Here is a 14,201-nt window from a genome sequence, read left to right as displayed (position 1 = left end):
GTTTTTTGACTCCCTTCCACGCCTAGCCATGCATGGCTTTGCTGTGTCCGGGGAAAAGGGGATCCTGGGGGTCGAGCCGACGCTGGGTGATAGGACCTTTAAGGGCCCCCAGCAGAGGCAACGCATCCCTTTGGCCCCGGCTTCACGTAGACGGCACCCCTGAGCTGACCCACCCAGGGGAAATCGGCAGTCGCCTTTTCCTGTCTCTTTCTCCCTCCTGATCTTCGTCTTTTCCCTCTTCCAATCTTTCCTGTCATCTCCTCACTTCTGGTTACTTCCATCTTCCAGGCGGCAAGGGTTAACCTTGTGTATGTGCCCTTCTCTTGGTCACATATTATTAGGTTATAGTGGCTATGTACAGCTGGCGCTGGAATTCCTTGTGCTGCCGCGTCCCCATGTTGGGCTCGATGGTGGGCAGCTGGCATGGCTGCTGAATTTATATATACATTATGGCCTCTTTTTCATTTTCTAAACTGTCTGATCGCCCTCCTCCTAGGAGGGGGCGCACCGTAGCAACACTGAATGTATTTATAAAGCCGGAAAAAATTTTCCCGCGCTTCCATGTGATCCACTGTGAAACGCAAGAAAAGAATGGAAGAACCATTTCTCCGTTTGTCGTTTCTAAATGCCTCACTAATACACTAGGTCCAGGATATCAGGCTACACGTATGGCTAGCGGGGACCTTCTTCTTGAAGTCCAAACCAAGACCCAGTATGAAAACCTGACAAAACTCAGCTTTTTTGGAACCACACCTGTATCTATCACACCAAACTGCTCCCTGAACAGTTCCCGAGGCGTAGTTAGTGTCTGATCAAGACCTAATTAACCTGACAGAGAGTGAGCTACTGAAGGCTGGAACAAACAGCATGTACCGTAATTACTCGAATCTAACGCGCACCTCTTTTCCAGTTAAGCGAGTTCATAAATTGCATGCGCGTTAGAATCGAGTACGAAAAAAAAATGAATACGGTCATTGTATTGCCATCGGCATTCCAAAATGGCCGCCCCCTACGTGCGTTGGCATGGCGCGTCAATAATTTCTGCCTATGTGTTTCTCATCTGCGGCACTTCGTTCGTGTGCTGGGGAGTTCGTCATCTTGGTGTGCATTAGCATTAACGGCATGGAAGCGCCGACTCCAAAAACTTGACGAGTGCACCACGACGCTGCTTTTAAAAGAAAAGTCATAGCGTGTGCCGAAACGAACGTAAATCGGGCTGCATCGCGGTCGTTCGGAGTTCCCGAAATGTGCGTGCGAGACTGGCGGAAAGAAAAGCAGAATATTGTTGACAGCGGAGATTCACGCAAACACTTCAGTGGACCACAGCAGAGTCGGTTTCCCCAAATTGAAGAGCTGCTTGATGAGTATGTGATTGAGCAGGGAGCGGCACAGCGGCCCATGATGACAGAACTGCTCCAAGCGCAGGCTATACAGTTAGCCTTAGAAAAAGGGCTAATGCGGAGCCAGTTTAAAGCGAGCAGGTGCTGGCTAACTAACTTTATGAAGAGGAAAGGCTTTTCCCTCTGAAGGCGAACGGGCATATGCCATAAGTTGCCGGAGGAGTACGAAGAAAAGCTTCAGTTTCCAGATGTTCGGCCTAAACTTGTGGCACAACAACAGCTCCCTGCTTGGGCAAATCGGGAATACCGATCAGGCGCCTCTTTACTTCGACATGCCTGGCACCACAACCGTCGAGAAGAAGCGGGCGAAGCAAGTTCGTGTGCTGACATCGGGCCACGGTAAAATTAGAGTGACGGCAATGCTCCGTTGCACGTCAGATAGGCACAAGCTTCCCCCGTACATCATATAATAATGAGACGCTCCTGAAAGAAGTCTTTTTTTCTGAGTGGTGTGACCGTGTGGGCCAACGAGAAAAATGGGTGCGCGTTCAAATCGATGTCTTACTTTTTTTTTTTGTCTAGGAAACCGGGCGGGCGTTACAATCGAGGCCGCGGTAGAATCGAGTAAATACGGTAACGCATGTACAAAGAATTAAAATAAGGCGTGATAATAAAGAAACCCTTACAAAGCACCTCATTGTTACATTTTACAAGAGCACACTTCCAGAATATATCGAAACAGGCTACTTGAAGTAAAAGGTCCGACCCTACATCCCAAACCCCCGACATTGTTTTAAGTGCCAGCGATTCGGCCACGGTTCTCAGAGCTGCCACGGCCGACAAACCTGTGCAAAGTGTAGTTCGCACAAACATGCCACAGACGATTGTGAAGAAACCACTACACTCTGCACAAACTGTTATGGTGGACACCTCGCTTACTCTTGCACATGCCCTACATGGAAACATGAAAAAGAAGTACTCTCACTGAAAGTAAATGAAAACATCTCGTTTGGGGAGGCGCACAAGCGTCTACTAATGCAGGGACCTTCGTTCGCGGAGGTGGCACTTAAGGGGGCAGTGCCACCAAAATCCGCGGCGCTCGCACGTACCACACAAAGTGGACGAGCGGCAGCGCCATTCACCCCCTCAGCGGAAGTATCACAGGCTCTTCCGCCACCAAAAGGCTTGCAGGCCTCCGGACCCGAAGTTCCAGGGCCTTCTGTCTCCACAGATAGCCCTAAGACCTCCATGCCTTCACGCGTGAATCGCGAACGGGCATCCAGCACCTTGTCCGAGCTGATAGACACAACAGCAAGTCCAACAGTGTGTTCGGCACCGAAGGACAGGCACGGCTCTTTGGAGCGCGCCAGAAAATCAAAAATCATCATTACGGGGCCGGACAAGGCTTCTTGACTTGACGCAATACTTCTTTAGTACACACAGCACTCATTTACAATCAAAGTGGATACACAAATAATACAATGGAACATCAGAGGGCTGCTTAGAAACCTCAACGATATCCAGGTACTCTTGCACAAACATTCCCCAAAAGTGCTGTGTGTACAAGAGATACACTTTAATTCCAAAAACATTAATTTTCTACGTCATTATGTAATATTCATAAAAGACCGCAATGACGCTGTAGTGTCATCTGGTGGTGTGGCCATTATAGTTGATCAGGGCGTAGCATGTACACAATTACCACTACAAATATTTCTTGAGGCAGTGGCTGTTCGAGCAGTTCTTTTGAACAAACTTGTCACCATCTGCTCTCTTTACATACCTCCACAGTACCGTCTCGAAAAACACGAATTCCAATCACTGACACATGAATTACCTTAACCTTATGTGGTCCTTGGGGACTTGAATGCACATAATGGTCAATGGGGAGACTCTCGTTGTGACGCACGAGGTCGTCTAATCGAATAGTTCCTCTTTTCTTCGGGTGCGTGTCTGTTGAATAGGAAAGAGCCAACATACTTCAGCCTCGCCAACAAAACCTACTCATGCATAGATCTCAGCATTGTGTCCCCATCGCTTGTACCCCTACTTCAATGGAAAGTGATCAACAATCCTTTCCGAAGTGATCACTTTCCGATCATTCTAAGTACACCACTAGAAAAAGGTCCTCCACATGTTCCCAGATGGCAGACAGACAAAGCGGACTGGGAACAGACAACACTACTCGTTTAAGTTGGACCGACATATGTAGGTTAAACATTGATGAAGCTGTGCAGTACTTCACTGATTTTCTTACTGATGCAGTAGCGAAGTGCATACCGCAAACATCTGGTATGCTGGGCAAGCGATGCGTCCCATGGTGGAACACTGAGTGTCAGAATGCGCGAAAAGAGCAGAACAGGGCATGGAGGTTTCTTCGGAATTCACCGACAGCCGAAAATCTTGACAGCTTTAAGAAAATAAAGTCTCAAGGCACGAGAACGCGTCGGCAGGCCAGAAGAGAAAGCTGGCACAAGTTTTTATCAGGGATACATTCATATACACAAGAGGCTAAAGTCTGGAACATGGTTGGTAGGCTAGCAGGAAGACAAGTACACTCACTCCCACTCGTAAACACACAGGGTGACAGCCTGGAAGATCAGGCGAACTTCCTAGCTACAGGAAGGAGCTACAGGGCTTTGGGCGAATAAGGCAACATAATAGGTCTACAACGACACTTTATTGCTATACGTTAGCAATAGCGTGTAAATGTTGTTTAGAGAGACTATACAGATTACAAAGGGTAGACGCTTACACCTCTGTCGTTGTCGTCCTTTGCTTGCAATGAGTTGCGGGTTGGTGTTCAACGTGGGGCAGGTGTAGGAGCTTTGTCCTTTGTACGGCTGACGCAGAAGCCTATAGGCAATGCTCCAGTCGCACATAGTTGTACAGTGCACGATTAACGTCCCCTATCCGTAGCTTGTCTTATTGCAGCTACAGGGGTTCGGGCGAATAGGGCAACAGGTTAGGTCTACTACAACACTCTACTGTTATATGTTAGCAATAGCTGGTAAATGTTGCGTAGAGAGACAGATAACAATAGTGTTGACGCTTACACCCTGGTCGTTGTCGTCCTTGTCTCAGAAGGGCTTGCGCGTTGGATCTTCTTCTTTCTAGGTCCGTGTCAGAGAGAGGGTGTGTCCGTCCGTACGCTACTTTTGTTCACAGACCCAGTTTCCCTCTTTCTGACGAAGGTATTTTTCGTCGCTGAGAGAACGAAACCCGTTCTGTGCACCGGGAAAAAGGGGGATCGCGAGCGCTGGCCACGGGGGCGTTTCGTCCCTTTGCAAGAGGCTTTATTGACTCGTAGCTTAAGGAACAGGCATGTCCTTGTGACCTGGCTGTTGCACTGCTGTAAAAGGGAAAGTGTGGCTGGGCGCCCATGCTCCTCCACAACTTTCTGTTTTGTTGTGCTCTTGGTCTCTTTCTTGGCCTTAAGAGTTTTGATTATAGCCCAGGTATGCTTAATGCATAGGGTCCTTTGAAGCTTGTTGCAAGTGTAATGCCAGTTCTTTCTTTCGAGTTGTTGAGAATACTTTTGCACCTCCCTGACCAGCTGGAGTAGCTGGACAGGTGGAGCTGGACAGGTGACAGGTGGAGTAAGTGGGGATCAACAACGGGGTTGTCTCGCGACAATTTAATCACCCATGTGTGCTTCTACACTCTTTCTACGATTCCTTGAGTCCACATTTCTATGTCGTCTATCGAAGCATCAACAGCACTCTCATCTTTGCAAAAAGCTTGCCAGTTCATTAACTTCGCTTTTCTCATTTTTATCATCAATTTATGGTGTGGGATGATGGTTTCTATTATAAAATTGTTGCTGCCCAAATGTTTGTCCATGCAGCTTCATTAATAATGCTTGAGGCTTTGTACGAACTTGAGGTCCGGGCTGGTGTTTTTTTGATATACTGTAGCCAATGCACATGGTTGTCTGAGGGTCGTTTAGCAGGGTGAGGTGGTGTTTGCGCGACATTTCGCATATCTCTTGCTTTTTTTTTTCTTTGGTGGCGTGTAGACCACAGGCCACGTATGGAGCATTAACATCACCCACCACTATTAGTTCGTTGCCCATATTGAGCTTTTCGACTTCTCGCGTTAGCTTGTCTAGGTCCCTTAGGGTGTCCTTCGGAGGGCTGTACACATTTAACCAAATAAGCTTTGCTACTGTTTTTTCTAAACATAATTGTCATGAGGGTGTGCTCGACGTAACGTTGCTGAACGTTGATGCTCTTTTTTGTCATGATTGCTGCCCTTGGTTTGCCATCACTGACGTGATCGATTGATTGATTTGTGGGGTTTAACATTCCAAAACCACCATATGATTACGAGAGACGCCGTAGTGGAGGGCTCCGGAAATTTCGACCACCTGGGGTTCTTCAACGTGCACCCAAATCTAAGTACACGTGCCTACAACATTTCCGCCTCCACATCACTGACGTGAGTGATGTAACCTCTCGCCTTGAAGTCATCAGCCTCAGTTTCTTGTAAGGCTATAAAATTGGGGTAAAAATGCTAGCATAATTGAGAAAGGTTACTTCTTCTGCTCTGCATAGAATGACAGTTTCATTGCGAAAATTTGAGCTGTGGGTGTTGCTTGTCGTCAACTTTCTTTTTAGTTCTTGCCACCTCTTTACTTAAGGTCTCTTAGCTTCTCTCACTGGGTACTTGGCTTCTTGCAGGCATTTTCTCTTTCTTCCAGTGTGTGAATGTGCTAACTAAAGCTTTCCCCTGATTGTGTCATTTTGGTCTCTAGTGCCAGAACCTGATTCCTGATTTTGCTCTTGAGTGTTTAGTACCCACTTTATAGCATCTGTCTCACCGTGTTCTTTACCACTTGTGATACCTTGAACATTATGTCATTCATCATGACTGCCATATTGGCGTTCATGCGGCTTTCAAATGCTTAATGGTAATTCTGAATTGTCTCTGTTTGAGTTGCCAGTGTTTCTGTCTTCGGGGTTCGAGTTGATGATGCTTGGCGAGACGGTCGACTTGGTCGTGGCGTTTGCACATTTTGAGTCTGCTCTTTCCAGAGTCTTAGAGTTTCATACAATAATACCTAGAGAGGAAGCTGGCACTGCGATCTTTTACGGCCATGAGAATTATGGGAAGTTCAGGCTTCGGATTTGATTGCGTTAGCTGGCGAACTGTCTACGGATTTTCTCCTACAGTTTTAGTTTCGTTCTTTGTGCAAAGTAAGTAATTGGGTGCGATGCAAAGTACTGAAGCTGTGCCTTTGTGGTTCAAAGAGGCTCAAGACCACTGGGTCTTTTGTTATCATGGGACGTTAGAGCTTTAGAAGCCGTATATGACAGTTTAAACAAAGCATCGTTTACTCAGTGCTGCACACATGTAGCATGCCATGCCAGTGCATGATATTCCATTACGTTCATGTATTTTCTTTAGCGCATCTTGCCAAAACTTGTATAAATCAACTGCATGACGGCGAAGCTAAGCAGACGCACCGTCATGGTCCTGCATCGCTCCTTTAACTCGACTTGCCAGCAAGACGAGAGCTGCATTGGTGGCAGACCATTTGGACAGACGCACCTGGCATCGCAACAGTCGATCGGTTAAGTGTTTCTCAATTAATACTGTACTGTTATTTCAATAAATAGGTAATGCCTTCTTTCGAGGAAAAACAAGAACGTTTGCTTGAAAGTGTTTATATTTTCATGCCAAATTTGGAAAGCAACGGCAGAGTAATGAATGTGCTGGTGGTTAATTTTGTGCAGGTTTCACTTCTACCTCATGGTCACAAAAGCTCTTCGCAACAAAATTACGTACTAAAGAATGAAGCTAGTTTCAATTAAATATAACTTCTTATCATTTTGGTTTACACTCTACAAACAAACGTAGCGAATCTCAAGAACATGATCTATTCAAAGCGGATCAAAAGTCTGTACTTCCCATGAATGTCTTTGGGGTACAAGAATCGCTGAAGGAATCTGTGTAGACACTAGCGCCAGATTCCCCTCTAGATATTATTGTATGAAACTCTATGATCCGGAGTTTTTCAAATTCTTGCATAGAGCTGCTTCTCTGTGCTGGCTTTTTTCTCTTGCACTTCTAGCGCTTGCTTCAATTCTCCGTTCTCTCTTCGAAGAAATGCTATCATTTCTTGGTAGCTAGATTGTGTCGTTGTTGGTTGCTAGTATTCTCTGTCGACGATTGACTGTGTCCTATGACTATGTTGGTCGAGCTTAGCTTGCGCTGGACATTGTCGGGTTCCATGTTTGCTGCTGTTGTCCTGGGGACGCTTAGTTCTCTTTCCCTCGATTTGGATCTCGACTTGGATCTGGATGTTGTCTCTTGTTTGGTCTCATTCGCCGCGCGACCACTGTCATTCATGTTCTCAACATTGTTTTGATACCCGAAGCTTCTCTGCTTTGATCATGAGCTCTGTCATGTGGGGCCTTGTCTGTCGCCTTGTAGGAGTGCATAGAGAGGTGGGATGGCAGTAGCAAAATTTTCATTGAAGCACCAAAATATGAGCATAGGCCATTGAAGCTGCGCAGTGCTTTTAGATCAGTAGGTTTCGGAAACTCGGATATGGCGCGAAGTTTGGCAGGATCGGGAAGAATGCCTTCTTTGGAGATGACGTGGCTTAGTATAGTCAGTTTGCAAGTGGCGAATAGGCACCTTTTTCAGTTAAGCTGGAGACCGGTATTTTTGGACACAGGTCAAAATTTGATGCAACCATTGTAGATGGGCCGGAAAATCTGGCGAGAAGACGACAATATCGTCTAAATAGCAAAGGCAAGTGTGCCACTTCAGGCCGCGTAAGATGCCGTCCATCATGCGTTCAAAGGTCGCGTGCGTGTTACAGAGACTGAATGGCATTACAGTGAATTCGTACAATTCATCTGGTATTACAAACGGGGTTTGGAGTGGTCAGTCTCGGCCATGGGCACTTGCCAGTAGCCAGAGTAGAGATTCAAGGAAGAAAAAAACTCCGCTCCTTGCAAGCAGTTGAGTGCGTCATCAATGCGTGGCAATGGTACGCAATCTTTCGGGTAATCTTGTTAACCTGGCGATAATAGACGCAAAATCATGTTGTGCCATCTTTCTTCCGGACAAGGACGACAGGTGATGCCCAGGGACTGTTAAAAGGTCGAATGACAATGCGTTTCAGCATGTCATTCACCTGGTCATCGGTAAGACGCCTTTTGCTCTCTGATACTCGGTAGAGATGCTGTCGAATGGGCGCATGGCTTCTGATGTTGACAGTATGCGAAACAGTCGTTGTGCGGCCGAGTGCCCTCGCTTGGCAGTCAAAAGAGGAAGAGAACTCGTCGAGCAAGTGAAGAAGTAGGTCTCGTTGTGTCGTAAGGTAGCTATATAGCTGGTTTGAAAGATCGCGATAGTGGTCGAGGAGTTGATGTCTCGACGGTGGCAGTGGGGTCATCTATGGTGTCGAATATCGAAAATGACGCCAGCAGCTCGGCTTTGCCGAGTGTTTCCCGGGGGCACAACGTGATTGGCTCGGGCGATGGATTGGTGATTTACATCACAGAGGCGCCTGAATAAAACTCGAAGACGGCAAATGGCAGTGGTGGTGATCGGCGGCGAACTAGAAGTGCAGACGGTGTGAAAAGCACTGAGCCGCCGTCTTCAAAGTCACAAGAGATTGAGACAAGAACAGTAGACTGGGCAGGCACAATGGTGTCGTCACAAACTGTGATTTTGGGACATGTCTCCTTGTCATTAATGACGTCTGTCTAAAATTGGAACAACTTGAGTTTAGCGTGGGCGCAATTGATGATCGAACGATATTTAGAGAGGAAATGCCACCCTAATATGACTTCGTGAGAACAAGATGGCAACACAATGAGTTAGATCACAGAAAGAACAAACATCCTGCATGACGACACAGGCTGTGCAGGCACCAGATGGCTCGATGTGCTGCGCGTTGGCTATACGAAGGGATAGTTCAGAAACAGGCGTCCTGACTTTTCTGATACGGCGGCAAATGCGGGCATCAATTGCTGAAAGGGCAGCGGCGGTGTCGACAAGGGCTCGCATCCATGTTTCTTCTAAAGTGACTTCAATTAGGTATTGGGGAGAAATTTGAGGCCTTTTGCATTTCGCCGGAACCGCAGTTCTCGCCTCCTGAACTACGCTACTTAGTTTTCGTGGCGCACAGGGCTCCGCGGTCGGTGCATGGTAGAACGGGAGCGGCCGTGAAAAGAAGGCGAGCGGCGAGAGGAGGGTGGGGTCCGGGAAGTAGGATCACATTCGTAGTCGTCCGAATAACTGTGGCGGGGTTGACGTGGTGCATACGTGTCCCTTGGTAGATGCACACTGTTGGAAATATGCGGTGCACGAAACCGACAGTATGGAGCCACATGTCCACAATGAAAACAAATAGGATGGTTGTCTTTCATGTGCCAAGGGTCGTCGGCTCGTACGTTCTGTATGACTAGGCGGGCGGGCGGCTATACTGGCGAGCAAATAGGTAGACTACGTGGACTGTAACCTTGCAGCACAGGCCTATAAGTGACTGCAGCGTATGTCAAAGGAGGAGCAGTTGGAGCCTGATGGAGAGAAGGTGGGACTTTTTCGGCGACCTGGTCCTTGATGATGTTTTGGGGAGCGGGCGCCAAGGGGAAATTTGACTGGTCGTCAACAAGCGGCATCAGCGAAAGCTGGCAAGCGACCTCTTCACGGACGAAATCCTTGGTCTGTACCAGCAGAGATAAGTCGTCAGCAGTAACATCCAACTCCGACATTGAAGTCCCTTGTGGATGAGAGTGGCGCGTGGCTGTGTGTTGTTTGCGCAGCTCATTGAAACTTTGGCAAAGACTGACAAGTTCAAACACTGTGGACGGGTTCTTTGCCAGCAGCATATGAAACGCGCTGTCTCCAATCCCTTTCAAGATATGCCAGATATTATCGGCATTGGCAATTGCGAGATCAACACGATTACAAAGTCTACGACGTCTTCAATGTAGCTGGTGAATGTTTCACCATTCAGCTGTGCATGGCCATGCAATTTTTGCTCGGCTCGAAGCTTGCAAACAGCGGAACGCCCTAATACTTCAGTCACGTGCTTATGAAAGCAGCCCATGTCGGGAAGTCAGGTACTTGGTTTTGATGCCACACGCTGGGGACGCCGCTCAAACAAAATGACACGTAATGAAGCTTCGGGGCGTCGTTCCAGCGGTTCATCACACTTATCCGTTCCATTTCATCGAGCCAGTCTTCAACATCCTATTCTTCTGTACCGCCCCGCCGCGGTGGTCTAGTGGCTAAGGTACTCGGCTGCTGACCCGCAGGTCGTGGGTTCGATTCCCGGCTGCGGCGGCTGCATTTCCGATGGAGGCGGAAATGTTGTAGGCCCGTGTACTCAGATTTGGGTGCACGTTAAAGAACCCCAGGTGGTCAAAATTTCCGGAGCCCTCCACTACGGCGTCTCTCATAATCAAATGGTGGTTTTGGGACGTTAAACCCCACAAGTCAATCAATTCTTCTGTACCGCTGAAGATGGGTGGGTCGCGTTGACACGGTGGCCTGGCAGACCAATGTAGGCACCAGGACAGCAGGTTGTTGCTGCAGTTGATTTGGTAGTTCATCCGGCATTGCTGAGGCTGGCTTGAGTGTCCGGTTGCAATATTCCAGCTTGTTGCTACCCAGCAGCTCTACCACTTGTTACGGGGTTTATTAACGTACACAGCGGCTGGGAGGATAGTAGCAACAGCAGGCAAGACGTAGCAAGGGAGCGAACATCCGAGCGAGCCAGGCGATGGCAATACGCTTCCGCATGTGTCTATGCTCTTCCTCACAACTGGAACAATGCTAGAAAACCGTGAACTGTATTGTCGCGAGTTCTGTAGGCCTGCGTTGTGCAACAGTGAACCGCGTGCTCGTTCGGCAAGCCATCTAGCCGCAGCAAAGTTGTTCGAAACAAAACAACTTTCTTTAGGGAGGGGTAATGTAGTGAAACAAGAATGAACAAGACGAGAACAGCGCTGAATGCGGCACACCATGACCAAAAAGAGAGTGCGTGGTGGTGGCAACGAAGAAAAAAAAGAAGCTAGAAGCTGGGAGCATGGCCACGCAGACAAACAGCATTCAGGAGGCAACCCAGGCTCGTGAGGGCTACTCGGGACTACCGCTTGGAAGCCTCCTGACTGGTCATGCTACTGCGACTGCTGGTGCCTCTGGCATATCGGTCGCGCCGTGCGGGTTGCCCAAGCCCGCTGCACTGTCGGTGGACCGGCCGGAACCAGCAAGGTAATGGGCAGGAGTCATATATGACTCCTGCCCATTACCTTGCTGGTTCCTGAGCGGTGCCATGCCTACCTATCTGCGCAGCGATTCTGTCACCACTCGCCCTGCAGCATCTCAAGCTATAACTAGTCTTCCACAATCGGCTACTGAAGGTCGACCACTGACCTGCTGTAGAAGGTGTTAGCGCTCACTTAGGACTGTATATACTGTATATATGTCGCGTGGGGGATCCCTTTCTGCTGATGGGTGTATTATCGCAGGAGTTCGTTTGCTTTGTTAATATATATGTGCATAGTAGACAACATCTTTGCCTCCTTTCTACATCGCACCGCACATAAATCAAAGTGATGGTCTGATATTGACTCACTACAATAATACAGTGTCAGTGAATTTTTGAGTGGTTTAACGCGAAATTGGTGTATCTGTTCTACCCGTCCTTTGTATAAAGTGTGTACATAAACAGCGCAACCTAGAAGTACTTACAGCTTAACTAAGGACACAAAAAACAAGGATAGAAAAGAGCGCTGTAACGTAGTTACGCTGTAAGTACTTCTATGTTGCGCTGTTCAAATAATCAGTTATGTCCTACCAACCTGCCCAAGTTTTCATGCTGTATGAAATGTGTTTGTTTTGCCACGGCTGTCACCGATCTCTTTTAATGCTATCGATTGCAAGCACTTCGGGATTAATCGTGGCCATATCAAAGTGGCACGATAGGAATGCAAGAAATAAAAGTCATTTGCCTATAATGTGGTCTCTAATCACCGTCTTGAATGCATAGTGTATCAAGCACTGTGCCTTAGTGTTGTGTTTGTTGAGAAGACAAAACTCCTTTTTCTTTACCTGTGCATTTCTTGCGTTTCCAGGCACCACTGCGAAAATTCTTAGAGAGGCACCCGGCGACTGCTTTGGAGCTTTTGCTTGCAGAGCCACAGGTGAGTTGCCACCATCTTTATGTAAAGTGTGCACACTTGCGTGCCACCAAATGTGCTCACATAATGGTCTTTCTTCTGTACTTTGGCATGTCACATTTGTGTTGTATGCACAACCTCGAGACGTTGGGTTGTGCACCAGACTATTGCTTCATTTGGACTGCTATGAATTTCATTTGTCATTGTTGTTCAGCACGTCACTATGGCGCACTTGTGTTCATTTGGTTCATGCTATTTGGAATAATTGGTCACTTTGGTTTCGGCCAAATGATGCAAGCCCTCAGCTTCAGTAGGCATTCATTATTTTGGTTACAGAAGAGTCAGACAATACAGACTTGGCAAGTGTGCATGCCTGTCCAAAATACTGGCCCAGCAGTGGTGGTGTGTTGCCTACCCAATATCATTTGTCACAAAGTATCAATTGAGAATGGTAATTGAAATATTTGAGTGCTCACTTGATTTCAGTCAGTGCATTTTTTTCCAAGAGGACACAAGACTAAGCTGCTTCTCCAACAACCTCAGACCAAAAAAAAGGGGGTAGATTGTTGTTGTGCCAAGTATTACATCATACTTGGCTTTGTCACTCTCTACTTTGGCAGCTTACTCAACAGAGATTCATGCCCTGCGGCGGTAGTCTAGTGGCTAAGGTACTCGGCTGCTGAACCGCAGGTCGCGGGATTGAATCCTGGCTGCGGCTGCTGCATTTCCGATGGAAGCGGAACTGTTGTAGGCCTGTGTGCGCAAATTTGGGTGCACGTTCAAGAACCCCAGGTGGTCAAAATTTCCGGAGCCCTCCGCTACGGCGTCTCTCATAATCATATGGTGGTTTTGGGACGTTAAACCCCACATATCAATATATATCAACAGAGATTCATGGGAACCTGGCATGATTGCAAGTTATGGCTGATGACCCATTGTGGCCCTTGCAGGTGCAGGACGAGCAGCTGAACCGCTTTCTCGAACACCTGCTGCGAGATGGCGCTACATTCCGGGCAGCACTGCAGCGCAACACTGGTTGCATCGATCGGCTTGCTCAGCTGCTCGATGAGGGGGGTCCCGAGCTGCAGCGGCTGGCGGTGCGCATCGTGGCAGCAGTGGCGCGCCGGGAGCCTCAGTTCTTGGCTGAACGGCCTGCCCTGGTGGCACGAATGCGAGCTGTTTGGATCTCGGACAGCTTCCAGACTGCGTGCGGTGCAGCTGGCCTGGCCCAGTGGCGTGAACCCAAGCTTCTTTGTCGCTGCCTGCTGGGTGTCGTGCAAAAGCGGCCGCACGAGATTGAGCTACTCTTTCAGGTGAGTGCTTCTTTTGTGGTCCCTTGGACGAAGCAGCTTCATGGCACTGCTCATTACCCTGATGCACAGCATTTGTTGCTGCGTGAAGCTGATCATTCCTAGTTTTGTGCAGCACATCGCTGTACTGGGCTGACGTCACTGTTGGATCGCTTGCTCTCACGGATTACAGGTTCGGCCCCACGCGATGACCTCAGTCAGATTCGAAAGAGGAGCAAATGTTTATCACAGAAAACAGGCGGCACTCTAAAATATATACAAATGTACAAATAATAACTGCAAAGCAACTGGAAGGTAATACACATGAAATCAATAACTCAAATGTCCTAATTAGGGTCCAAAGTCTCGCCTTATTTTTTTTCAGCTCTCTTGGTCTGGCCTTTGTGATGCCGCTGACCTGGTTA

General features: G+C 48.0%; 1 protein-coding gene across 7 annotated transcripts in view; it reads left to right on the top strand.

Annotated features, from left to right (window-relative positions):
- The window catches only part of Nipped-A (Transcription-associated protein Nipped-A), a 991,444-nt gene that overhangs the window by 461,926 nt on the left and 515,317 nt on the right, over window positions 1-14,201 (top strand). For all 7 annotated transcript variants that reach the window (XM_075869412.1, XM_075869408.1, XM_075869400.1 and 4 more), the window contains 2 exons: window positions 12,443-12,511; window positions 13,438-13,800. In XM_075869412.1, the coding sequence (XP_075725527.1) occupies window positions 12,443-12,511; window positions 13,438-13,800 (432 nt within the window). The remainder of the gene's footprint in view (window positions 1-12,442; window positions 12,512-13,437; window positions 13,801-14,201) is intronic.

This window comes from Rhipicephalus microplus, chromosome 1 (assembly GCF_043290135.1).
Source record: "Rhipicephalus microplus isolate Deutch F79 chromosome 1, USDA_Rmic, whole genome shotgun sequence".
Lineage (NCBI taxonomy): Eukaryota > Metazoa > Arthropoda > Arachnida > Ixodida > Ixodidae > Rhipicephalus > Rhipicephalus microplus.
This window is presented reverse-complemented; position numbering and strand designations above follow the sequence as displayed.